At 44.3% G+C, this 27,544-nt stretch overlaps 1 protein-coding gene across 2 annotated transcripts in view; it reads left to right on the top strand.

Moving 5' to 3' along the window:
• LOC103763054 (ubiquitin carboxyl-terminal hydrolase 12) overlaps positions 1 to 27,154 on the top strand; it is a 37,972-nt gene extending 10,818 nt beyond the window's left edge. Inside the window, exons 2-10 of one of the 2 annotated variants that reach the window (XR_003916229.1) lie at positions 10,402 to 10,482; positions 14,862 to 15,075; positions 15,958 to 16,184; positions 17,368 to 17,444; positions 18,227 to 18,310; positions 18,949 to 19,146; positions 21,038 to 21,116; positions 24,858 to 25,955; positions 26,069 to 27,154. Coding sequence is in view for 1 of the 2 variants with exons in the window: in XM_018083299.2 (XP_017938788.1) it covers positions 10,402 to 10,482; positions 14,862 to 15,075; positions 15,958 to 16,184; positions 17,368 to 17,444; positions 18,227 to 18,310; positions 18,949 to 19,146; positions 21,038 to 21,116; positions 24,858 to 24,959 (1,062 nt within the window). In the remaining variant the exon portion in view is untranslated. Of the gene's footprint in view, positions 1 to 10,401; positions 10,483 to 14,861; positions 15,076 to 15,957; positions 16,185 to 17,367; positions 17,445 to 18,226; positions 18,311 to 18,948; positions 19,147 to 21,037; positions 21,117 to 24,857 lie in introns of both variants that reach the window. The other variant, XM_018083299.2, reaches the window with a different exon arrangement.
• Positions 27,155 to 27,544: the final 390 nt, after the last annotated feature.

Genomic DNA, 27,544 nt, shown 5'->3' with positions numbered 1-27,544 from the left:
GTTCGCAGGGATTTGGGATAATCTGCCCCGAATCCCGGTTGGAAAGGTGCCGGGTGGGCACGGAGCACCCAGGGATCAGGAGTCATCCCTCCCGGGGGTCTGTGAGCAGCCACCCGGTGCCACAAAGGGTTTGGGGCAGGTGGAGCTTTCTTTGGGAGGGAAGAGGAATTCTGGAGCGCTGATTCCCCTCGCGTGAGCGGAGCTCGGTGTGACGCTGAGCTCGGGGTAAAGGTGGTTTTACTGGTTGGTGCGGGCTCTGCAGTCACTCCCCGGGGTGCCCGGGCCGGGTGTACCCCAGTGCCGGGGAAGGTGGCTCCTGGGGGTTGTGCAGAATTCCTGGTGGAGTCCGTTGCTGTGTGAATGGAGCAGCAGTGCCGGGTGTGCGCCGGGGCACGTCTGAGTCGCACTGAAATGGTGCAGCTAAAGGTGTCCCAGAGATCCTACCCCTGGGAGGGGGCCAGGCTGAGCTGGGACAGGGGCTGAATCCCTGGAATCCAGCGGGGGATCAGCCTAGGGGGGTCAGGTTTAGTAGGATTTTCATAATCCCACATTATAATTGCTCCAAGTGCAGGTTTAGATCTCCTTTGGGTCAGCAGCAAACTGCAATCCTGGGAGGGACTCCTGCACTCCAGCTCACTGATTTCACCCCTGTAAAGGGTGCAGGGTCCTCCTGTTCCTTTCCCACTGATTCCCAGTTGAAGTCCAGACCCAGCTGAACCAAACCCCAGGACAAACTGGCTGTTTGCAGTTTCCCGGTAACGCTCTGACCAAGAGAGGTGAATCTTTCCTTCTCAAAGTTCTGGCAATGGATACCTGACTGGAAGGTTTTGGGACAAGACTTCCCAGAACTTCCTGATCTCACTCGATGGGTTTTTGAACATAATTTGTATTTTTAATTGCCCATCACAGACACGGGTGAGACTGAGGCCACCAGGGGTGCCTGAACCGTGACTGTGCTGGGCAGTTCTGCACCCCAGGGTGATTGGCTCAATCCATGGAGTATTTGGGATGCATTCCTGAGATCAGGTGACTGAGCCTCAGATTAAGAGGGCACACGTGAGGCAGTGCCTTTCCCTGGGGTTGTGCAGCTGAACCTGAACACATTCCAGTGGGATTTGTTTGCAGAGGCTCTGGCTACACACAGCCAACTCTGGAGTCGTTTTTGCTGCTGTGCTTGCTCTGATTTTGATTGAGATGAGGGATGGAAGCTGAGCAGGTGCTTGTACCCCCCAAGGGTCCTCCTGGAGTGCCCTGGTGAGGTTTTTCCAGGAAACTTTCCAATGTTGCAGCTTTGGGGAGGCAGGTTCCGCTCACTTTATTTCGAGTGGAGAAGTTACTGTTTCTCTGCAGAAAATGCTGGGCAGTGCTGCCAGCACTAAATAATTGTATAAAACTGGCTTTCTCATTTCTTCTGGATCTGTTTAGTCAAAGGCTGTAGAATTTTCAGCACCAGTTTTAGGTGGATGTGTAGCTTGGCTAAACTCACTGTCCATATTCCCATTTTTAGTTCTGCTGGCCCAGAAAAATGAAGGCCTGGGTGCTGTATTTTAAACCTGAATCAGTTTAGTTGCATCTATTTCTGTTAATGTCAGCAAGTAAAAATACTGTTTTCTTTGCCATAAAGTGAATATGAAAAACCTGAGTCTTCTTCATAAAAGCATTCAAATCCATGGACAAAGTCCCTTTGGGAGGCTGCTTTCTTCAGGATTGTGCCAATTTATAGTGATGGGACAGTACTTCACATGATTTTTTTAGTAAAATGTGCAGTTTTTACTAGCAATTCCAGTCTCCGTCTGTGCTTCAGGCTGGAAAAGGACCACCCAGGCTGTGACAGTGTCAGAGCCCTCAGCATCCCAGGAACTGCTGTTCTTGCCCTTGCACCTCAGACACTCAAGTCCTCTACAGCATCTCTTTCCAAATTAAATCAGTGCCTGAACTCATTAGCAGACAGTATGAGGTTTAACTTTAACCATATCCCCCCTACAAGAATCCCCAGGTTTCAGTGGGATCAGCTCTCAGTGCCTCGGGATTGTGGCATTTCCTTTCCAGTGATTTCACAACATCCCTGTGGCAGCCTCAGCCTTGTGAAGATGGGCAGCTGGGAGGGAGCCCTTGTCCATGTGGCTCTGATTCACTGCTGGGGAGGCTGTGGTACCACATGGAAAACACATCCAACAGGAGCTACCGACAGGGCTCTGCCTCCTGCTCTGCCTCTTCCCTCCCTTTGGGTTCCACCCTTATCTTTACCAGGGGCTCTGGGAGTTCTTCCTTCTGTTTGTAAGCAACTGCAAAATCAAGTGGGAGAGAGAAACACTGTTGAGGCAGGAAAATTGCGTGGTTCTTGTTTCAGAACTGTTTCAAGGTGGTGTCTGTGCAGGGCTGTGCTGTCCCGTGGTCATGAGCAGGTGGGAATCCTCTCCTGGCTGAGGACAGAGAGCCAGGACGGCTGAATTCCCATGGCCTGACTGCACCACCTAACCCAGAGTGTGTTTTCTGTGCTCTGAGGCAGTTGGAGAAAGTAGTTTTGTAGTCAGAACTTGGGGTTGTTTGTTGCATTGACAAAACTTCTGGTTTTTGGTTTTTTGTTGGAGAAGCAAACCAGAATATGAGGATGGAGCAAGGGGAGGAGAGAGATTTCGTCTTGTCCTCTCTGCCAGCTTGGGAAAGGTCAGCAGTGAGCCGGTACAGAAATATTGTTTCTTGGGAGGCAATTAGAGGCACTTCCCTTGGGTTCATGGCTAATTGTTTGTTAAAGCAGTGATTCATGCCTGAAGAGCTCCAAGCCAGGGTACAAATTGGTGTAGTCTTATATTCTCCTCTGAATTACAGCAGTGGGGACACACTGAGGAACTCAGTGCTGGAGAGGAGCTGCATCCCTTGTGAGTGATCCATTTGCATTGCCACCTGGATAATGGGCACTGCTCCGTCCAGGAGGGTGCCACTGCTGGATAGTGTCACCTCACTTCACCTGTGTCAGTAGAACTTTGGTTTGACTTTATCAGACAAACAGCATTTATAGCATTTCCGTTCCTCCCTGAGGAAGGGGAAAGCAGGGAGGATACAGGCAGAGCTGGCTCAGGGTGTTTCCAACAGTGCTCTGCTGCTTGGTTCACTTGGGAAGCTGAAAGGAACAAAATTCATCTTTGCACTTGAAACCCAGCTTGGGAATAACCTTCTTTGTTTTAGGGGGAAAAACATATGGAACCCTCTGGAAAGCAGTCAGTAGGTCGGGCATGCAAGGTTTTCCCACATTGTCTGTACTTTGGTTCAATACTGTGTGTGAGGGCTGGTTATTGCTGCATTCTCTGGATTTTGGACTTGCAGCAGTTTGGAGTGGAAGCAGAGCAGCCAGTCTGCAGTTACCAACCAGCTCAGGTGGGCAGGTGCCCTTGGAATGAGCTTTGGGATTTTACAGGAGCCTCAAACTACTGCATGGGTGAGGTTTGTCTGCAGTTCGGTGTCTGGTTTTAGCCCAGATTGCCAATAAACCTCTCAAATGTCGTGACTTCACTGAGCTCCTCAACGTGGTGTGCCCTGGAGAGCTGAGGGAACTGAAACATTGAAACTAAACATGAGTTGTACTGGGAGGCCTCTGCTACAGAGCTGGGACAGGTTAAAAATGGAGTGGGAATACCTGGGGAAAGTGCTGCAGTAACAGAGTGGGGGTTGTTGAAGAGGTACTGTGTTACTGAATCTTTCTTGTTTCATTCTTTAATCAGGATCTAGAGCAGATGCTTTTAAAGCATTGAATTAACATGTTTACATGCACATCGCTTAGTATCTTGTTCCTGTAAAAAAATAAGTAGCTTTCAGTGCTTACTCCAACAGGTATCAGTTTGGGAGGTTCCTGGACTTGGTGCCAAAATAAAGGGCAGCACTGCAGATCACTGGGGTTTGTGTCTATGGGGTACTTTGTATTTTCAGCTCCTTTCCTAGTGAATACTGAAAGTGGGCTTGTAGCACAGATGGGGACAAAGTTTGTTAGGATAGGACAAGGGGAATGGTTTTAAATTAAAAGAGGGTTGATTTAGACTAGATTTAAGGAAGAAATTCTTGGCTATGAGGGTGGTGAGGTGCTGAAATGGATTTCCCAGAGAAGCTGTGGCTACCCCATCCCTGGAAGTGTCCAAGGCCAGGTTGGACGGGACTTGGAGCAACCTGGACTAGTGGAAGGTGTCCCTACTCGTGGCAGGGGGTGGGACTGGATGGGCTTTAAGGTGCCTTCCAACCCAAACTGGGATTTCTCCACCGTGTCCTAGTTGTGAACATTCAGCTCCATCGATGGCCCCAGGTGTGAACTTTGCTCTCTGTACAACCTGTGGAATGTCTGGAGTTACAACCTGCTCATAAATCCGGGGTGTTTGGCTTTGCCTTCCCACAGCATCCACTTCCCCACTTCTTCCATCATTTTTCCTCCACAGTTTGATGTATGAGGGTCAGGATAAAATCTTGGCAACTCCCAAAAGAACAGTGCTGGAAAACACTGGATTTTGGACAACTGGGGATCTGTTTGGGTTTGTTCTTTTAGGGACCTGAAAAGATGAAAAACATCTGAGAGCTGCAATAGCAAGACACCGACTATGTGTGTTACTGGGGCAGTGAGAGGAGCCCGAGGTCAGGAAGGATCTGGCAGGACTGTTCTCAGGTGGATGGACTCCTGGGAACTCTGGAAATCTGGGATGCGGTGCCCAAGGAGGGGGAATGGGTTGCTTACAGTACCACAGTGGAGACAAGCAGCAGTTCCTGTGCTTCCTACCTTTCCTCCAGCATCCTTTTCACTGGAGCCCAACTCTACTGTCTAATTTAAGAGCATGGAATGAGAGGATTTCCCAAGTGTCCGTGAGTGGCTGTGCCTTTGGGAGCTGTGGATCCTGTGGACCTTGCAGGACCAGCTCCTCATGGAATAAACGTGTGCATGGAGCCGGTTACAAAGCACCCTGCACTCATTTGTTTGAAACCACTCCAATTAAGGCTTCAGAGCAGTAAACTGATTGGGAAATACAGCACTTTCTAGTTTTCCTATGGTCTCCATGCCATTGCAGCAACCAGTGTGCTCTGTGAGCTTCCCTCCCTGTGGACAATGGGAAGCTTCCCTGTGGTTGTGCAGGTCAGGAAGGTTCTATGGCACTGGGAAGCATGGAGTTTTGGCAAGTCTGACACTGGTACAGCTGCTCCTTTCAGGATTATCAGTGTGTTCACCTGCTTGTGCAGGAAAAGTGCTGGAATCCAAGGTTCACTTTACAGGGATTTGTTGTGCCTGGGATGACAGCTTTCCTGGGCACATGAAAAGGGATCGTTGCAGACCCTGAGCTCACAGCTCTTTATCTGACTTCAGTGCTACGTAGCCAAGGAGTTCTAAAAGATGGGGGAGCAGCACCTGATCTGTGTTTGGAGAACCATGACAGTATGTTCTGTAAACTTGGAGCAATACAACCCCAATCTGCTCCATTTCCACTCCTCCACAGGGTGATTTCAACAGTCCTGGAGCTGAGCAATTATCGGGGTGAGTACAGCAAAGCCAGTGCAGGCAGACTCTGAACTGCACCATCTCGTGCAGATTCTGCCCTGAGAGGTTTGCAGGAGCTCTGCCTGGGCCTCCTTGTTCTTGTTTTGCCTTTTTGGTTTGTTTATTCACTCTTTCAGAGCCGCTCCTCAGACATGCAGTGTCTTTAACCAGCTCTTCTAACCTCGGGGCTGTAGAAGGGTGTCTGCAGCCTTTCTGCACATCCTGGAAGCTGCTGCCCAGCTTTTTTAAATGCTAAATCTGATCCTGCTCTGATTTGTTAAAAGAGTCAAATGTCTAATTAGAGATCTCAGCAGGACTTGTGTACACTGAAATCTCTTAGATATTTTCCCCTTTTTTGCCTTTCTTTAAGGAAAATGTCTTTTGCAGGCAGGTGCTCAGTGGGAAGAAGCTGTTCCAGCCCAGAAGCTGAGTTAGGATGGTGCTGAGTCCAAGCTAATATATCCCAAGGGATTTTTATTTCAACACCAGTGATGCTTCACAGGTTCTGAGTGTGCCTCCAGCCCCAATCAAAGGTTACAGATACCCAGAATTTTTGGGAGATACATCCAGATTTTAAGAGTTCTCTTCTGCAAGTCTCCCACTGTCTACAAATGAACTGTAAATGGAGCATCTAAAATGCTTGAGTGCCCCAAAATAAGCACAGCAAACTCTTATTTTGACTTCCTGTAGATTTTATCAGGGCCATTAGTATTGGAAAAAGATCAGACTGTAACTTTGTAGTTGTATTGTTTGAAGAGATGAGAAGGGCTTCCTTTTCTTATATTTAAGCAACTGCTTCATCCCTGTTAGCATTTAAAAAACTCTTGTAGCTTGACAAGTACTGTTTAGATGCTTCTAAATTCCCATGTCCTTCAATGAAACCAAAGAAACCCTTGGTATTTTGTCTCTTTGTGTTGAGCTGATCATGAATGGTTATGGAAAGGTTATAAATCCATTGGCAGCCTGCCGTGACATGGATTTTCCTGCATGATTTCAAAACCACTGTATAATTAGAGCCCCTCAGAGCTGCAGCTTGGCAATGGTGAATAAACTCCTGTGCTGCCCCTCCTCACATCCCAGGGCTCTTGCAAAGGGGCATGTCCCCACTTGTGGCTCTTTCCCATCATTTCTCTGTGGGTTTTTCCCTCATTTTGGAGCTCTGTGCTCTCTGTTTGCTCAAGCAGCAGCGCAGCATTGCCCTGATTGTTTTGACAAGAGCTCTGCACAACAGCGAGGAGACGGACCGATGTTGTGCTAATTTGGATCCCTTTTTCACTGGAGCTGCAGCAGCAGCTGCTTGATGCTCCAGGTCACCTCACACACTAATCCCTGCTTTTAGAACCATCCCCACAGCTGCAGAGGCACTTGGAGAGCAGCAAAAAGCAGCTACTTAGGACTGGAAGTGGGAAGTCCTTCCAAGGGGAAAAGTGTTAGTTCAGGGTAAAACGTTTTGACATAAGGTTGGAATAATAGTCCAGTAATTCTCAGCCAACTTTTGTGGTCCAGCAGGATTTCACTGAAGCTTAGTCAGTCATATTGCTAAGAAGGGGAAAAGTTGTAACTTGAAGCAAGAACCATGTGGATGCTGGAAATGTGGATTTCTCAGCTGACAGCAGCTCATGTTCTGAGCTGTGGAGTTGTTGTTCATCTGTACCTTCACAAGAATGTTGGTTGTAGATGTGCAAAGTACCGGAAGGTGTGGAAGTTTGCCTGTGGCACCTAGAAGAGATGCATTTCTCTTGACTCCCCAGATAAAAAAAGTAAATTTTCATCCTATGGACACTTGCCACTTTGCTGAGATTTTATTTCTAGATAATAATGCGGTTTTTCTGTTTCTACAGTTGTGAAGTGTAGATTGTTTCTTATAAGCAAATATTCCTGTGACCTGAGGCAGGTGGAAAAATCTTTCAGCTGGGGTGGGAAAATGGGCATAGAACACCCCTCAATCAGAAAACAAGCTGCTTTTTAGGCTTCATTATGGCAAGATGTGGTTCATGCTGCACTAGATTTCATCTCCAGTTGGTTAATTTGCTAATTGCAGATTAACTTGCAAAGATCACTGGTGGTGAGTGGCTGAACTCTGGCTCCAGTTCTGCCCCTGACTCACAAACCTGATGTGTTTCCATCAAACATGGCCGTAAAGGAGTTCCCCCCTCTCCATCCTTGTTGCCCCACTCAGGGCAGTTCTCCTGGACGCTGACCCCCCCTGAGGAATCATGGAGACTTCTGCAGTGTCATTGTTTGACATGGAATGCCAGGCATGTGCATTTCCTGGGGCTTCTTCAGTGTGTCACGGATTTAAAGTGCAAATTTGCATCTTCAGAACTAGTCCCGACGAGTTGGTGATTTTTTTGATTCCTCCCACAACTGCTATGATTCCTGTTTTGGGGGTTTTTTTATGATTTGGGGGGGCTAATTTAAAATATTCTCTGACAAGGAACTTCAGAATCACCAAAGGATGGAATGGTTTGGGTTGGGAGGGACCTTAATGCTTATCTCATTCCATCCCCTGCATGGCCAGGGACACCTCCCACTATTCCAGGCTGCTCCAACCTGACCTTGGACCCTTACAGGGATAGGGCATCTACAGCTTCAAGGTAAATAATACCTTAATTAGCATTTAATTTGTTAAGGAAACCTTAATTTTTTAATCTGCCCCTACAGTTGATTCACCCAAATTTATAAAGTTTGGGCAGCAAATACAAGGAAACACTTGGTAAAAACCCACCTGTCACTTGATGGGTTGGATGGGTTGGGACATGTGGGGTACAAGTTGGTGGCTTAGTTGAATTGCAACCCTGGTTTGTGGTAGGTTATTGTTTATAGCACAGATTTATTAAAAATTGCAATTCTTCTGCTTTAATTTCTTTGTTCACATCTTTATTCCGTGTGTTGCTTTCCAGGCTGGAGTGTTTGGGCTGTCTGGTTTCACTGGTTCTCTGGAGTGTGGTCTCTCCTTTAATTGGCTGCTTCTCCAGTGTTTCTTTAACATAGAATTGGAGACCACCGAGGGGGGGAGAAAACTTCAGAGAAACTTTAGCTGAACTTCCCAACACTGCAGGTTTTACACATGTCCCTTCTCTGATCTCAAACGTGCAGAATGTCAGAGCAAAGGAATATCAGTTCCCTTTCCAAGGCTGACAGTTCTCCAAACCCAGTGTCACTTCTTGTGCATTTAATGGAGTTTTGGTTCCACTCTACTGTTACCCCAGAGTGGAGCTGAGCACTTGGAGAGCCCCATCTCAGGAACTCTTCCTTGCTGATGGTTGTCTCTATATCCAGGTTTGGGTTGGGGTTTGGGGGGGAGACAGTGGAGGTAAAAAGAGCTCTTGGGAAGCAGGGAAACAAATGAGAGGAGCTGCTTGAACTGGCACTGATGCCTCAAAAAATTGGGTGTAATTGCTGCTTGTGCAGAGCTGTGCTTGTAAATCTGTCAGCACCTGGTGAGGGCTGTGTGGGTTTTATAGTCCCAAATTTGAGCCTGTCTTGTTTTCTGTCTGGTTTGATGTGTGTAAGTCACTGTAAAAGTACAGTTTCCATTCCTCCTGTTGAACTGGATTATTTCCTGGTTTCTTTCCCGTCTCTTAGAAAATTTTAAGTTATTTCTCAATCCAGATGGAACTGTCTATACAGTCTCCACTTGTCTGTGGTTTATATTAATGGGGAGATGATTGAAATATTTGCTCAGCAATTAAAAGGTGTTAGTAGCTTCAGGGAAATAGATGAATTAAGTTTTGCTGGACTGTAATTTTTGGTTTAGTGCTTTTCTGAGGTGTTTAAGAAGGATTTCTGTTTGCAGAAGGTTGTAGTTGGGGTGACTTGGGTATTTAAAACAGAATTAAGAGTCCAAAGTGTTTGGATTCTGCATGGAATGGTGGTAACTCCATAAATAACAGCACAGATGCAGCTCAGGGCTGTTGGAGGATCAGCAAGAATTAAAGAACAAGCTGGAGAGAATGAGGGAAGGGACCAAATCCCAAGTGAGAGCCTGGCATGATGTATTGGGGGATGGAAAACGGAAAGAAATGCATAAACCACTTTGACTGTAAAAAATTGAAATTCAAAACAGAATGTTGGTGTGTTTTAGTCCTGGTTTTCTGTGCCAAGGAAACCCACATGGATGTGCAGTGGGATTTTTCAGTTGTATCTGAAATGACAAGTTCTATCCTCATTGTATTGCAGGAAACTCAGGGATGTGTCAAAATGCAACGTAAACTTAATTTACAGCCTTAAATTAAGCACAGCCACAGCACTTTTAGGTGATCTGAGTTTGTGTCTGACTAATAAAATTCTTATTTCCTTATTTCTTTTGTGGTTCTGTAATCATGCTTCTCTTGGCCAGAAACAAAGTGAGAAAATTACAGTATTTCTAATGTTAAGTGTCAATGAAGGCAAGATTTTTTCCAAGAATTCTTTGCACAGGATGCAAATAATAAAGAGCCACATCAACCCTTTTGTGCAGTTCACATCACACAGGTGTTTTTATTCCATAAAATAGCCTATCTGGTTTCTGTCCTTTAGGTTTAGAAGTTCTCTGTGTGTTACAAGTGTCTTTATTCTTACAGTGCACTCTTGGCTAAATGGAAGTTGGTGTTTCTGGGTCACCTGATGCTTTCAGTGAGAACAACTTCTTGTGTTAATTTTCAAATAAATTCACGTGTAGAAAACACCTTGTTACATCAGGCAGCTAATTCTGGCTTTGGAGTTGAGTTTTTAAATGAAACCTTGGTACCTTTATGAAAATAAAGCATCACATTGATTTCATTTTGAAGAACACAGCAAACATGAGGTGCTATTTCTCAAAGGAAGTAACTTTGTGTTTATATGTGAATTCTGTTGGATATTGTTGAGGAAGTTTGATTTTTCTCTAACACAAGCATCCTGTTTTTTTGTAGGGCGCCAATGCCTCTGCTTTGGAGAAAGAGATTGGTCCTGAGCAGTTCCCTGTGAATGAGCATTATTTTGGCTTGGTCAATGTAAGTGAAATTCCTATGGTTGAAAAGCTCTTTTTAAATTCATATCCTAATTTGGAATTTAACAGGCTTGTCTGTGAGAACTTTATTGATGGGCACTTCTCACTTAGGGTGGGACTGTGCACAGACACCACATCCTGCAATATGGTGCTGTGCCTTGGGATTAACCAAGACAAAATTGCATTTGAAGTACAGAATATTTATTATAAAGCCTTGGAGAGAATCCTTCCTCCTCTGGTCCATTTCTGCTTATAAGACTTGAATCTTTAGCTGGAAAGTGTGAACTAACGAAGTGTGTGCGTTGTGGCCGTGCTGCTGCAGAGAGCAGGGCTGTGCTGTGACCCTGGTGCTGCAGAGAGCAGGGCTGTGCTGTGACCCTGGTGCTGCAGAGAGCAGGGCTGTGCTGTGACCCTGGTGCTGCAGAGAGCAGAGCTGTGGTGTGACCCTGGTGCTGCAGAGAGCAGAGCTGTGCTGTGACCCTGGTGCTGCAGAGAGCAGGGGTGTGGTGTGACCCTGGTGCTGCAGAGAGCAGGGGTGTGCTGTGACCCTGGTGCTGCAGAGAGCAGGGCTGTGCTGTGACCCTGGTGCTGCAGAGAGCAGAGCTGTGCTGTGACCCTGGTGCTGCGGTGAGTGCAGGGCTGTGGTGTGACCCTGGTGCTGCAGAGAGCAGGGCTGTGCTGTGACCCTGGTGCTGCAGAGAGCAGGGCTGTGGTGTGACCCTGGTGCTGCAGAGAGCAGGGCTGTGGTGTGACCCTGGTGCTGCAGAGAGCAGGGGTGTGCTGTGACCCTGGTGCTGCAGAGAGCAGGGCTGTGCTGTGACCCTGGTGCTGCAGAGAGCAGGGGTGTGCTGTGACCCTGGTGCTGCAGAGAGCAGGGCTGTGGTGTGACCCTGGTGCTGCAGAGAGCAGGGCTGTGCTGTGACCCTGGTGCTGCGGTGAGGGCAGGGTGTGAATGGAGACGTGCCGGCCCAGAGCACATCCCTGCTGGAGCAGCGGGAGCTCCTTGTGCAGGAGCACGGCCGTTCACCCGGGCAGGAATCTCCTTCTGATTTTCTCCCAGCCCTGTGGAACTGTGAGTCCCTCCAAAAAGCCATGCTTTTGTCTCTGCCAGTTTGTGTGGATGGGCCTGGGCTGGGATCTGCTGGGCAGCAGGACTTGTCTGCCCAAACTAACTGTGGAGAGTGTGGGTGTTGATCTGGAGCAGCACGTCCTGCTGGGCCTGTGACCCCTTTTACCAGGGAGTAAAGGGAGTTAGTTCATAAAAACGGTGGTTCTGTGCTATCCTATTTATGATGGGAAAATCCCAGTTTGGCACAACCCACTAGAAACAGGGATATTTCTGTTTGCTGCTGGGCTGGGTGTGTTTTGCTGAAAGCTGAAAGATGCTCAATCTCGTCACACACCAAATAAGGGCAGTGTAGCTCCTAAGTGGTATTAATTGCAGCTCATTAGAAACTCATTTAATTGGCTTGTGGGTGGGTTTGGAGCAGTTTGCATTTGCAGACACCCAGATATCCAAACACACGGAATTCTGTTCCTTAAGGATGGTGTTAATGGCCATTCCAAAGCTGCTGAGGTTTGCTCCAGGAGGAGAAAAATGGAAGGCATGTCCCATTGTAACATAAATAGCAGGGTGTTGAATAGTGTGAGGAGGGAAAATAGCACCCTAAAAATACCCAGAATTACTATAACCACGGCTATTCTCTGATTTGCAGGACAAAATATGACTAATTCGGTTGTGCTCCTCGCACTCGGGTTCTTTAGGGGGAGCATTTCCATGCTGTTGTTCTGCTGAGCTTTTTCCTGAGCTATTTCCAGTTCTTTCATGATTCTGAGCTAATTGGAGCATTTTAAAGAGTCTCATGGCTTCAGCATCAGTACTCTTGAACTGCAGATAGAGTCAGGTGTGGGACTCGGGGACAATGGAGGCTTCCAAATTTGGTTATAATAGTTATTTTCCTTTTGGGTCAGTGAGCTGAACCAGCCTGGCTGCAGTTAAACTGTAGCTAAAGCCACTGCAGGGGATCTGGGAGAAGGGACAACCTGTTGGAATAATTTCTATGTAATGAAGTGCAAGAGAGGGGGAACAATGTTGTCATTCCAGAATTTCATCTCTGTTTCATTTTAAGAACCCTCTATCTTAAAATAAGCTTTCAAACTTTATTTTTACATTGCACAAGTTCTTGGGCAGTTAGGTAATACTGACTCTAAATACAGGCAGTTTTAAGCAAAACCCCCCATGCTTTGGTATCTATTTACAATATTTATTTGTACCAGAGAAACCATGACCAAAAGCTTTTAAAATCTTTGTGTTTGTTCCTTTCTTTTTCATTTGTGTTTTAGGTCACATTAGACTTTACACACCATTGGTGTGTGTGATCTGTGCATGTGGCCCCAGGTTTGGAAATATCCATCAGCCCACTTGGAACTGCCTTGAAAACCTGGGTTTTGGGGCTCTGTTAAAGATAAGCTGTTACAGCCCTTTCTTTTTTTCCCAGCCAGAATTTCTAACAAAGTTCAGGTCATGGTTGGAAAGATCTGATTGCTTTATACTTCTAAACACAAACTAGTTGTAGTTTAAGTGTGACACTGCTGGGTAATAGTGGTCATTTTTGGAGGACTCTATAATACAGAGAGGGGGAGATCAATAATTGAGATATTCAGAAGTTTCCCAAGGCCCTGAGGTGCTCAGAGTTGGAAGGATTTTGTTCCAACATGAAAAAAAGTCAGATTTGCTGGAATAAAATGCATCACTTGGTCTTGTTGTAAAGTACTTGGCAAGTTGTAAAATATCTGAAATGCTCAAGGAATAAAAGTTCTCCCACATTACTCTCTGTAAAGGTGGTAGGAAAGAGAAAATACTCCTTAGAAGGACATTTTAAAACCTAAATCATGCTGCAAAGTGAATTTTTCACCATATCACTTAGACTACTGTAAAACATCTTACTGGCAGGAATTTTTAAAACTGTTTGGATGGAATTTTAGTTCTTTAACTCCTTTAACCCTTCCCTTTAGTTTAGTTCTAACAATTTCTCTCCTGTGTGGGCAGCACCAAAGCAGGACATGTATAACCAGTTGAATTCATGCTTTTAGACATGATTTCTCCCTGAATACAGCCCTGAAATCTGTTTTAACTCCTTGCATTGTAAACTTTTTTGACTTAAGATGCACCATCTTTTTTAAGATGCTCATTTCTTGTTCTGTCTCTTAATTTCCTGAGGTGATTATGGACAGATATAGCAGATACCTCACCTGAAAACAATAATATGTAATCAGACTTTTAGTAGTTTTGCCTGCATTGATATTCTTTCATGTTTTATGCAAATGTATTTAGCAAATTTAATTAGCATGACACTTACTTGTTTTTCTGGGTTGCTGACAACCATGTGAGTGAGGCTCTATCCTAATTCCTGTGTTTGCTCAGCTTGCATATTTATTTCCTCATGTCAATAAGTTGTAACTGTTGCTTCATGTGGTATAAATGCCTGTTAATGTAACTCTAACCTGTAACCTTTCCAGCTGTATGAATTCAACTGCTTTGCTCAGCAGAGTGACTATTGACATCATTCTGCTGCAGGAACCACACCAAAGTTTTGGGAGCACTGGCTGGATCTCTGAGTACCAAAACAGTCTGTGCTCTGGAGTCACATTTGTATGCTTTTTTGGTTTATTTAAACTATTTTGCTATCATTTCTGGTTTATTTCAAGTGTTTTTGCTCTCATGCTCTTGAGATGCACAGTCTCTTTACCAGAGTGCCTGGGGACTGGCAGAGCCAGGGCTGGGTTCGGTCCTTTGGAGCCACAGCGTTGGACAGGAGCTGGACAGTACCGTGCAGAGGAGCAGCTCCAAGCCCATGGTTTCGGGTGATAGGGTGGTATCTCCCTGTGCCTCCTTCCCCAGCCCTGCAGCTGCCTCTGGAAGTGGTTATCTCAGGGGTGACACTGCCCTCAGACAGGGCAGGTGGGAACCAGCTGCTCTGCATTTCCTGGCTCAAAACAGTCCCTTATAGGCAGGAGATACTTATTTATTATATTGTTAGTTGATAAGATATGGCATTATTTATTTATTTCATTCTGTGTCCTTGGCACCCCTCCACAGCAGGATCTCCCTTCTCAGGATGAGCAGTGCTGTGTCTCCAGAACTTGGGATTTTGGGATGAACCCTTAGCTACTCTTTGTGTGTATTCCCAATATCCCTGTGACTGTTGTCTTCTCTTACCAGCTGATAGAAGGCTCAGTCTTTCTCACCATCCCAATAAATAAACTCTGCCAAACAGCTTCTCCAGTCTCACTCTGTGCTGTTCTTAATGAGCCACCTCTGTTATTCCTTTTTAACAGACCTGCTACAAATCTATTTATTCTCCTCTGTTCTGTTTTGACCAGTTTGGCAACACCTGCTACTGCAACTCAGTCTTACAGGCACTTTATTTTTGTCGTCCATTTCGGGAAAAAGTGTTGGCGTACAAAGTGCAGCCTCGGAAGAAGGAAAGCCTCCTGACCTGCCTCTCTGATCTCTTCAACAGTATTGCCACCCAAAAGAAGAAGGTGGGGGTCATCCCACCCAAGAAATTCATTTCCCGGCTGAGGAAAGAAAATGGTAAATGAATAAATAAATGGTTTTTAAGGTGTGTAAAATGTAAACACGACTCCCTTTTTGAGTCGAGGTTGAAGAGGTTTCTTGTAGGTTTTGTGGTGGAAATCTCACCTCCTCTGGGGTTGTCCCAGCACTGTGCTTGTCCTGCAGGGATTCTCTCCATGTCGTTGTTCCTGGGCTTGCTTAGGCCGTGCCCATGTGCCAGCATTCCAGTTATCCCCCCCGGCATGGTGTGCCCTGGAGCTGTGCTGCAGTCAGCATGCCCCAGGTCACTGCTCCAGCCTGGCCTGGGCTAAACTGGCGTCATGGACCCGGCCTGAGCTGAACTCTGAGGAGATGCAGCACTCGCAGGCTGCTCTTCCATTTGTGGCAGGAGAAATCCCTCAGGATGAGAACTAGTGATTGTTTCCCAGGGCTGCTTGGTGAGGAAAAGTTCTGGATGTTGATTTATCATCTCTGCTTGAACTTGCAAAGATAACAAACTTACAGTGGGGGATTTTTGCCCCTTGATGGTGGACTTAATGAACTGCTGGCCAAGGGCAACACGTCTGAATTTCTTCATTTCTCTCCCTCCCCGAAGGAAAGGAAAAAAACTACAAAAACCCCCCAAACTCCAAGCTAATAGTTTTCTTCAGTTCTGAGAAATGTCCAAACTAAGTTTCCTTAATGCTGTTTTTCAGCTGTTTGTTTGTTGCAACCTGAGGATAAACCAAAAACCCTTTGTGAAAACAACAAAGTGCAGTTCTTCCAAACCTTCTCAATGTCCCCCCAGTTGTGTGACAGGGGAGAGCAGGGGCAGGGCGTGCCCTGATGGCCGAAAGCATTTTGCCTTGGCATTATGAAGGAGCTGTATTTTTTCATTCTCCTTGATCTCTTCTGTTCCAGAATTATTTGACAATTATATGCAGCAGGATGCACATGAATTCCTAAACTACCTACTCAACACTATTGCTGACTTACTCCAAGAGGAGAAGAAGCAGGAGAAGCAGAATGGGAAACTGCAGAATGGCAGCATTGAGAGCGAGGAGGGGGACAAGGCTGATCTGACGTGGGTCCATGAAATCTTCCAAGGAACACTAACCAATGAAACCAGATGTCTGAACTGTGAGGCTGTACGTTCAACCCCAAACCTCTTAGAGCATCCCAGGTTCTGGAGCCTTTTCCCTAACGCTAAGCACCCTTTTTCATTTATTAGGGTAGATGAAATTGCACTCTCTCTATTAAAATATGGAGCATAGCCTATGTTAGGAGTGTGTCACCTCTGTGTTCAATACTCCTGAAGGTATGTTGCTCAGCAAAGCGTAGTGTTTTCCCTGTTCTCTTCCCTGTTCCCAGCCAGGCAGTCTCCACCTGGCTCATCCAAGCTGCCTTTTTGTCTCCTTGTTCTTTTCTGTGTCAGTGGTTGATAGTTTATGTTGTGTTTCTCCATGAGAGTTGCTCCCTCTTTATTTGACTCTGGGATGAACTGAGTTGCTGTTGGAATTCTTGGTGCTGGTCTGTGGGCACTCTGTTTGAGAGCAAAAGAAGTGCCATGAAATCTAGAATTAGAACCACACCACCTTCAGATCAGGAATTTGTAGTTAGTCATCTGCTCTCATTTAATAGTTCTAAAAAAATGAAAAACCCAGATGGGGAGAGGAAAAAAAAAAGCAGAAGTGATTACAACAGAAAGGACTGTTCTTGGCATTTTAAATCTAAAGTTTTGGCTCTGTGGTGAAGAGAAGCTCTAAAAATGACATTAATAGGGTTCTGTCTCAAGGATTTTGAAATGAAATGTGACTGTTCCACAAATGGAAAGATGGTTTTCCTCCCTGCTAACCCATTTAATTGAGGAGCCATCTGCCTGTTTCTGCCTTCCCTCTAAGTATTGACTGTTCCACTCTGAAGTGCAGCAAAAAGCTGTCCCAGTCTGCAGAGCAGAGTGGAATGTGGGGAAAGCTTCTCTGAGCAGTTAAAAACTTGTTTTTGCCAGTGAAATAATCAGATGTGTCTTGAAGCCTCAAGGGGGAGAGATGTTTTCTAAGAAAGGGTTTGCGGTTTGATTTTTTTGATGCCTTTTTTCCATGGGTTTTGGGGTTTGGCTTGTTATTGATTTTTTTTTTTTAATATTCCTCTTTGGTTTTTAACAACACATCAGGTTATTTCTGCAGTTTCAGTTTACCTCAGGAAAGGACCTGTGTGTGTGTGTGCATACATCTTTTCTATCATTGAGGACATTGCACCTTCCCAGAGATGGTTAAAAGAAACCTGCCAGTTCTAAACTGCTGTCAAATACCTCTTCTCCTTTTTTTTAAGGTTAGTAGCAAAGATGAGGACTTTCTGGATCTCTCGGTTGATGTGGAACAAAATACATCAATTACACATTGTCTAAGGTAAATGGGATTATTTGGGAATGGGAAAAACTCCTGCCCTTGGTCAGGAGGAAATGGCCTGGTTTAGTTGCTCTATATGGTAAAATATTTTGGGTTTTTAGTTGGTTTTAGTAGCTAAGGAGCACCAGTGGTATGTAAGATTGATTTTCACTTTATTTTGTGGGCATTTGAATTTGCTACATCACACAGTCAAGTTTTATCAAAGCTAACCATGCTGTGTTTGGTTTCATCATCAATTCTTGATTATTTTAATATTGTTCCTGCCTTTCAGTTGCCTGCTCCTCATGTTTAGGGGGAGGTTTGTTTTTGCTGATAGACATTTGCTCCATGTGTTTGTCCGTTACATCCAAGGCTTATCAGCTGCTTGGATACTGCATCCAGCATCTGCTATTTAATAGCTGATAATGGCTGTGGAACTGCTGGGAGCTGGAAGATAATCCAGACTCGGGCTGGTTAATGGCTGTAGATCTGGACAGTTCATTTCTGCCACCAGAGAAAACATGGAATGGCTGCTGATGGCAACAAAACTCAATCACCTTATTGCAGTTTCTTACCTTTCCTACTCAGAAAACAGGCAGTTAGTACCCGAGGGGGTGATTTCCAGATTTTTCCAGCTGAACATCCCAGGACAAACACACCTCAAATGGGTTTATGAGCAATGAGAATAAAAGGAGCTTCATCTTCCATGTGTCGTTTGGGTTTTTTCAGCATTATCAGCAGTAACTTTTACCTGGATGGCCTGGAATATTCCTGCTCATCCCACTCCTCTCTCCTGTCCACAGGGGATTTAGTAACACTGAGACTCTCTGCAGTGAATATAAATACTATTGTGAGCAGTGCCGCAGCAAACAGGAGGCACAGAAGAGGTAAGGAAGGGGCAAATATGCAGCCTAAGTGGAGATGTTCTCTTAAAATGGGCAGTTGGTGGAAAAATGCACCTTGTGAAGTCAGTAAAAGGACCAGGTAAGGTTGTTTAGGTCTGTGTTTGGTGGGGAAGGGAGTAAGGAAGAGAGGAGAGACCAAGTAACTTTGTGGCGACCTCGTCAGAGGAATAAAGAGATTAATTTTGTGTGTCTCCCAGAAGAGTTTATATCTGGTGCTTCCAGACATTCACATTTTCCCCTGTTAGGATTAATCAGCTTAGAGCCCCTGCAAACCATCCCATCTGCTTTGTCTGTGAGTGCTGGATAGAAAACATCTCATTTCTCACCTCACACTTGGTCACAGCCAGAGCAGCAAGACAGATTTATTGCATCTCTTTCTTCCCATTGATGTGATGAAAAATTGATGTTTTCAACATAACCAGTTGTCCTGCATTCAGGTGTCAGTTGTGTAGTTAATAATTCAGAGTAGATGTTGCACGAGTGAGGAAAAGCAGCATTTTGAAAAGCCGAGCAATATTTTTTTAAGGAGCTTCCTCCTGGTGAAGCTGCTGCGGAGCCCAGCTCTGTGGCAGGTCCCTGCTAACTCCCTGTGCTCTGTTGGCCACGCTGTGGTGGTGCAGGATGAGGGTGAAGAAGCTGCCCATGATCCTGGCTCTGCACCTGAAGAGGTTCAAGTACATGGACCAGCTGCACCGCTACACCAAGCTGTCCTACCGCGTGGTGTTCCCCCTGGAGCTGCGGCTCTTCAACACCTCGGGGGACGCCACCAACCCCGACAGGATGTACGACCTGGTGGCCGTGGTGGTGCACTGTGGCAGGTGGGTTGTGCTTCCTGCCCCGGGAACGCCTGGCCTTGGGGTTTAAAAGGAGTCCGTCCCCCCCAGCATCATTTAACAACAGCCGTCTGCAGTACAGGAACAGGCAAAGCGGGGTCTGAAAATAGCTTTATTTTTAAAAAGTGTTCTGTCTTTTTCACTACTTTTTTACCGGTTGAAATTTTAATTTCTGAGTCTCGGTTTGGCAGCTTTCAAATATGGTGCCAATTCCGACCAGGATTATTGATAAACAAACTCTCCCAGAGTGGTGTTCTTTGTTGTTTCTGTGCTCTTACTTTGCTACAGTTCAGTCTTTAAAAACACAAAACCCTGAGCCTGCTTTCCAGGAAAGCTAAATGGAATCAAAACAAATCTTGGAAAAACACTTACTAAAAGAGAAGTAAGTTGCATTTGTCATTGAAGTTCCTTTAGAAGTTGGTGCCATCATGTGGAATAAACTGTGCACTGCTGAGCTTTTAAAATAGCCTTGTTTCCTTCATCAAATTTGTGTTGTAGAGGCTTTACTTCTGGTTTTAAAAGCAAAGAGGAAAAAATTTTAAGCACTTTAGGAAAAAAGCACTTATGGAAAGCAAAAGAATTGTTGGTAACTGCCTTCTGGAAGGGTGAGTGTTGAAGTAACAAATGTTTTGAAGCATCTTTGTGAGGAGCAAATATAATCAATACTAATCTTGCATGGATTTAGTAGAGCTAAATATAATGACTAAATATAATATAGATGAGATAATTCTAAGGGATTTCTGTTCTGGTACAGTAGTTTTATTTAATCTTTATCATTTTAAGATTTCATGCTATGCATTTTCTTCCATAGTTCTTAATTTGCCATACCTGTACCTAAACTTATATATTTTGATAATGGTGATTAATAATTCAGATGTATTAAATGACTTTGTTTTCTTTTCTCAAACCTGTTATGCCACATGGGGTTTTCAGGAGTCCTGTGACTCATCTGGTTTCAGTTCTTGCTGGGAACTTGCCAAAGCTTAGGATAAATGAGATTTTTTTAAATAACTGCGTTCTCAGAACTTGTTTTATATAAATATATATGCCCTTACAGTTTTACCTTTCATGTGGTTCCTCTAAACAAAGAAGTTTCATTCTGTGTTGGTAAATTTGTTTATCAATAATTCTGCAAGAACTGGAAAAGTACTTTCTCTTGCCTGAAGTTGGTATATTGGTTGTTTTAAAGCCTTATGTAGTTCCTAAGGAAAAAGTAAACCAGAAGAGAGGGAATATTTTGGTTTTCCACTGTATCCCTGGGCTGTTCTCTCAGGATTTGAGGTCAGTAAAGGGTAGTTTTCCATCCATGTAGTTTATTATCTCAGACCCCTCCCTTCTCAGGGCAGTCTGCCTGCCTTCACTCTTGGAATTAAGTCATTCTCTTGACCCTTCCCCTTAAGGTAAGAATTCAGGATATGGGCAGTGGGATTGGACTGGAAAACTGCTACCAGAAGAGTGGGAACAGCAGTCACTGAAAGGCACAGGTTAAACCACCCTGGGAATTAAAGAAATGCCTCCTGTGCAGATAAAATATCTCAGACCTGATTTAATTCAAAAGTTAGAATTTTTGAGCAGCAGTCACAAGACTCAGAGTGGTGAATGCAACAAAGCAGGGATTGGAATAATGGGTTTGAGTTGTGGGTTTTCTTGAAATACATGAAATTGTGTATTTTGATGATGTAGCAAGTCAGAAATTTAAATTCCAGCAATTTGGCAAAAATCTTCAGACCCTGAACAGTGTTCTGGGTAACATCAGGCAACGTGAGGAGCTGGGAAGTGCAGCTGTGACAGCAGTGGCTGGGATCCTGTGGGAGGACGGTGCTCCTGCCTTTGGAGGCACAGGAATGATAAGTTTTCCACCCTTTTTTCCTGGCAGTGGCCCAAACCGTGGACATTACATCACCATTGTGAAGAGCCATGGCTTCTGGCTGCTCTTTGATGATGACATTGTAGAGGTGGGTGCTGTGCCAGAGCTCTGAAATGCTCTGATTTCAGCCCATCTTTTGGGCTCCTTTTTGTCTCTGATTTGCATTTTATTCCTGCATTTAAGAGCTTCTCACATTTTTTTCCCAGTTTTCCCCAAAAAATTGAAGTGTAGAAAAAATGTAAAAAAAAAAAAAGGCTTTGGGAGACTCTGGTGAGGTCCTGAGATGATACAAATGTTTGGGCTCAAGCAAATTTTTCCTTAACTTTTCTGCTAACATACCTGTAAAGGCTGATATCCACAAGATTTATATATCCACATATTTCACATAATTGTTAAGCAAATATCAGGCAGTAGAACAAATGGCACAGTAGAGCTGCTTTTTGTAAAGATGGAAATGTTTGCCTCTGAGACGTTGTGGTCAAGGTTGAGGCCTGATGGGAAGTGTTAAATAGGTGCTTGTGTTGAAATAAAAATGTGATAAATTCTCAGTTGTTTATTTTTATTAAATCCTTGCTGAGCTTTGAGCATCAGGGGTGACTTCCCAGTGATTTGGGCTGATTGTGTAACCATCAACAGTCGCCTGTCTCCCATTTTTGTATTTTTGGGGTTATTTTCCTCTGTTTCTGTCATGAGCCAAGTACAGAATTGTGTCACCTCATTCTGGAAATAGTATTCAATATTTTTAAATCTTCTCCATCCAGGAAATAAACTTTGAATTTTAAAAACAGATGTAAAACAACCATCTTATTATTCTGTAATTGTTTTTTATGAGTCACTTCTGTGTTGTAGCTCAGCTTTTAGGACAAACCAGAATTTCTCTTTATCTGCAAACACTTGGCACTATTATAGATATGCCAAAACATGGCTCTGAAATCTGTGCTGTCACTGGGCAGGAAATCCGAGGAGCTGTCACAAGCTGGAATGTAGTTCCTCCCTCATGGAAAAAACTACTTTTTTTTTCCCTTTATGTTGCTTTTCTAACTTTATTGGTGCCTTTCTTTTTTACAAGCTCATCTTTTATAGAGTTTATCTAAAATGCTGTAAAAGTAAAGCTCTTTGGAGACTTTACATTCTAGATGTGGCCACCTAGAAAACCAGACTCCTGAGTACAGATATTGCAGCTGAAAGAGAGCACAGGAGGAAGGTTTTCCCCCTTAAATACAGTTCAGAAGCTTTATTGCATTTTTGGCAAGTGATAGGAATGACTAGTTCTGAACTGCCAATGGGAAGTAGTTTATCCTGATTACCCACTAAATGTCAGCAGTGGGGAAGGCATATTTATTTTTCTATTAGGATCTCATTGGAAGGCCAACTCTCAATTAAATGGGAGATAGATGATAATCAAACATTCTGCAGCATATGTGGAAAAGCATCAAATCCAGGAGGCAAATCAGTCCAAGTGGGATCCTGTGCCAAGCAAAATGAATTGAGAAACCTGAGTTTCTCTGGCTAATCTCTGATCTCTGGCTAATTTGACATGTTGTTATTAGAGAAATTAAAGTGATGCATCACAGGGACAATATTTACCTGACACAGGGAGGGAAAGGCTTCCATCCAGGGAGCTCTGCACATGGAGGGAAGGGAAGGAAGGGCTGCATGTCCTTGCTGATTTGCAGGAAGCATTTGAATGCTGTGAATGGTCTTCAAGAACTGCCTTTGGTTTAGAGAGCCAGGATAGATGTTTGGAAGTGAGCAAAGGGTAGTTCAGCTCAGTTCATAGGAAACAACATCACTTTTAGTGCCAGGTGAGGCTGCAGAACCCTCAGAGTAGTTGTGAAACCCTCTACTGGTTGTTACTCTAGAGCTGCAGCTGATGAAACTCTGCTGTCCACACTCTGTGGTCAGCTAAGGAGGGAAAGAATAGTCTGAATAATCCTCTTCCAGTTCCACTGTGCTCTCTGTGGATAGTGAAATTAAAGAAGGAAGCCAGTTTTGCTGTGATAAAACTAAATATATCTGTGGGATGAATTGATCCAGATCAAGTGTTTGCCTTGCATTCAGAATGAGTGGTGGAAATAGGCTTGATTGCATGGCAAGTTGGTTGGCACTTAAAATAAAACAGGAGTTGCTAATGTTTGAGTTGTCTGCTAAATATATTGCAAGGCCTGAAGGATGTTCTTGGGTTGTATTTCTGTTAAGTGTGGCTCTAACAGTCTGTAGTAACGTTCTGTTAATAAATGGTGTGAAAATGCACACCCTCGGTGGGATGTTTGCTTCTCTGCACTCCCTCAGTGGAGAAGAGAAAAACACAAAACACCTTGGAGGGTTTCCCCCCCCACCACCTTTTTTAAACAGAATGTGTTTAACAAAACTATTCAAGAGAGAATTTCTGCAGCTGCTGCACCTTCTGAAATCTCCCGTCTGTTCTTCTTGTTTGGACAGCCTGGGAAAGGCTGGGAGAGACTGGGAAAGGCTGGGCTCAGCTCACAGGTTGTTTGGCAGTGCCACTTAGAGCAACCAGTGCTGCTGAGGCTGCTGGGAATGCCAAAATCTGGTTAATGAGCAAGGATTTAACATTCTGCCCAACACATTCTGCAGCTAAGGAGGCTCCTGGGGGAGGCAGAGCAGAGTCCCTTTCTTTTAAGATGGAAACACAGGTTGGTCTCTGCTTCTCCCTCTCCCAGTCAGAGCAGGTGTTCAACCCACAGCTTCTTGTATTTGGAGCATTTCTTTGCTTCCTCAGCTTAATATAAATATAATATATAAATATAATATTTCTAGGGAAATATAATATATAAAGAGAAACTTTAGGCTTGTCTCTCTTTAGGCCTCCACAACAAATTCAGGCTCCCTCAGCCTCTCATCTCTGTGGATCCAGAGTCCTGAACATATTTTAGGATCTTTTTTTTTACAGGTATTTTAAAATCCTCCCCCCCCTCCCCCAGTGCTGAGCAGCACAGGCCCCTGGGAGGGTTTTATTTCAGTGTTTTTCTCTCCCCTGACTGCAGAATCCAACTCAGTAATCTGAAGCCAGTTGTTCTCAGGAACAGGATCAAGACATGTAGAACTTGCATTTTTGAAAGCCCTTTCAAATGCCCTACAGGCCTTGATGGTTGGAAAGAAAAGCTACTTTTCTGCTCATAGTTCACAACTTAAAATATAAGCTGACCATTTAATTATATCAATATGGCAGATAATTAATTCTTCTTAGAACAAGCCTTGTGATAATATTCCTGTAGGCTCTGTGCCAGCAGATCCTAAGGAAGGAAAGCTCTCTTATGGCCAGAAGATCATAATTAGGTGAGATCCACAGATTTCATGGTGTAATTACCAGTAACACTTGCAGGACTTCTTTACTAAAGAGGGTGACAATAGCTTTAAAATCTGGAGTTATTTTAGCTCAATGTTAAATCTACTCAATGTGTACTGTACAAAAATCTTCTTTGCTGCTCAGTAACTGCTTTTTTTTTTTTTTTCATTTACATTGCAAAATACTCAGGAAAGGTGACACCAGTCTGAATGAGAAAACAAATATAAAAATGTCATGTAGTCTTTTAAGGATACATTTTCCTGGATCCCTTGTTTTGTAGCCCAGCTTAAGAGTGCCCCCATTCTCTGAGCTTTATTATTTCATCCTGGTTTCCATTTTTTCAGCAGTGAATGAGTTATGAAGTGGAGAACATGTTTGGTTGGATTCAGTGTCATTGTGTCAATACTGCTCAGCTTTCCAGCATCACCTCCAAGAACTGGAAATAACCCCTTGTCTGGGAAAGGGCTCCTTAGGGGGATGGTTTGACTGAAGCTAATTATAACTCTCATTAATTTTCAGAAAATTGATGCCCAGGCCATTGAAGAATTCTATGGGTTAACATCAGACATTTCCAAAAACTCAGAGTCTGGATACATCCTCTTCTACCAGTCACGAGACTGAGGCAAAAGGAACACGTGTCCAAGAAACAAAGGGATCAAGATATGTCCAAATGGAACATATTTGTGAGGGCAGGAGCAGTTCCTCGTTGTTGCTGTAGGGCCAGGACAGAGCCAGCAGGAGGAGGAAGGTCCCTCCCTGCCCTTTTTGGAGGATTAGTGCTGACTGCCATCACAAGAAGAGCTTTGTTCCAGTTTCCTTCCTGGGCTTTTTTCATGTGCTATCTTCCAAAATCCGTGTTACCTCTACTTGAAACCTGGCTGCTTGTTTGTCCATGAATGGAAGAGATTTAAAAGTAGCATTGTAGAATTCTGACCATTTAATGTTGGCCTGAGGCTGTACCTTGGTTTCTGCCATCATGGTTTTTCTGTATTTTAGCAGAACGATTTCAATATTCAGTGTCAGCTGAAGGCATATTTTAGGATATGAACAGCAGCTGGTTGCTGGATATTTTTGGTGACTCAGACTTGAGAAGCAGTACAAAGCTAAGACATACTGGAAATGTCAAGTCTGTCATTTTTATAAAGCAAAGCAGACAAACCCCTCTCTCTGCAGCATTGTCAGCCTCCCGTTCTGCACTGTGTTGGGTTCAGAGAACACTAACAGCACTGCGCCTTTTGTATCCTGATTTGTACTCTCCTGTCTCTTCTGCAGAAGGGAGAGAGCTGTGTTCACCTCAGCCTTTGCTGTGTGTTGCTTTGGAAGCAGCAGTTTTGCCTCAAAGCCCTGACTCCAGGGGAGCAGAGCAGGTCCCTTTCGAGGAACATCTCTTGCTGTAGGAAGTTGAAGTTCCAGTGTTTCTTGGAACTGTTGCATAAACCAAAAGTGCCCTCATTCTGAACCAGAATCTGTTCCACATTTCAGTCAATTCCAAGCAAACTGGTGCATTTTGAATCTATGCTAATCCACAGAAACAGCACTAATTGGGAAGGGTTAACCAAGGGAAGCAGCATTTATGGAACTAATCCAAGTGTTCTTAGGCTTCAAGGGGATGAACAGGTAAGAAGGAAAACCAACCCACCAACCCAGACATTGCCTTGTAAGTGTTCCTTGTCATTTGTTGGTAATCATAACACCCCCTAAAAATGCTTCTGATTGTTTTACCTCTCTAGGCCTTGCTTAACAGGAGGAATTGCTGGTCTTTGGAAGACTGAAACAAGCAATTCCCCATCATGTGTGTATACATTATAATCTCAAGGATAACTAGAAAGAAAAGACTGAGGAAGTTTGTAAGAACTCTCAGAAAATCTGGTGCAAGTTTCTTGTTGAGAAGCCCTGTTGCAGTGCCAAAGCTTGTCACAGCTGGCTCTAAATACCAGTGGGAATGAGTGTGTTCCTGACTCCACCTTGCTGGGTGACCCTTGTCCTGTGTGTGTGGCTGTTCCAGCACAGCCCCTCCTCTGTCCTCCAGTGCTTGTTGTTCTTGAGGATATTTAACTTATGCAATTCTGTGGCTTGTACAGGATATTCAATGTTCTACCAAAACACTGTCCTCAGGAAAGCAGCATTTCACGTTTCTTGTGGTGGCTTCGCGTGTCTGTTCCTTCCTCTCATGACCACAAATGTTTAGCAATTACCAATTAACTCCTGCCTTCAAACTGCAAATGAACCCTCACTGTGGTATTCCAGCTGGCTGCCGCTCTCGTTCTCCTGGCACATCTCCTCTTCCAGAAGATAAAATAGGGACACTGGGTTTTTTAATTATTTTTTATTATACAGAGTACTGTCATTTTGAGAGACACATTCGATAGCAGCAAACGTCCTTGTCATCTTGTTCCTATTGTGTGACAGTTGTTCCTGGCTAAGAGTCTTCTCCCCTTCTCCATACACAAGCTGTGAGTCCTCTCCTGGTGGTGCCACCAGAAGACTGTCATCACTAAGTCTTGCAAAAAATGAAAAAGAAAAAAAAGAGAGAGCACTGAGTTAAAAATAATCTAAACAGTAAATACAAAAATTAATGTAGTACACTAGACATGTATTTTGTATATCTGGTGATACATTTTTACAAATGAAATACCTGACTGGGAGATAATATTGAAAGATATATACTATAGATTAAAAACTGTTAAAAGTGCACTTTTGCTACAGATTTATAAGGAGACTAAAAGGAGTTAAATGGGAAGAGAATGGTGTGATGTTGCTTCTGTAGAATAAATGACCCACCTCTCTCCAATAAAGGTCATGTATGATCAAATGCACATAGCTCAGAGGCTTTTCCTTGAATTCCAGTCTGAGGCAGAATTCCAATCCTTAACTTTTCCCACCTTGCAGAGGGATCCTGACCCTGCTGTGTCTGCACCCACAGAACCTGTGCAGAAGAGGTTTAAAGCAAGAACAGTGAAGAATTCAGTACCGTGGGTTCTAACTGATGTGCTGGTGAAACAAGGGCTCCACCATCCCGTCCCTGCTGTTCCTGCGTCCCTCCATCACCCCCCACAGCTCTGCCCTTGCCTTTCCTGGGAGCCCTGGTTTTCTCCCTCTTTCCCCTGTGTTGGTCTCCATGAGACTTTGTTGCAGATATTATCTGACTGATCTGGAAGAGACATTGAAAAGCAAAAATAGTACCATGTGTTTGGAGCTTTCCAGGC

The sequence above is a fragment of the Manacus vitellinus genome, unplaced genomic scaffold, assembly GCF_001715985.3.
Source record: "Manacus vitellinus isolate BGI_N305 unplaced genomic scaffold, ASM171598v3 scaffold_62_pilon, whole genome shotgun sequence".
NCBI lineage: Eukaryota > Metazoa > Chordata > Aves > Passeriformes > Pipridae > Manacus > Manacus vitellinus.
Note: the sequence above shows the minus strand (reverse complement) of the source record. Positions and strands in the feature narration are given on the sequence as shown.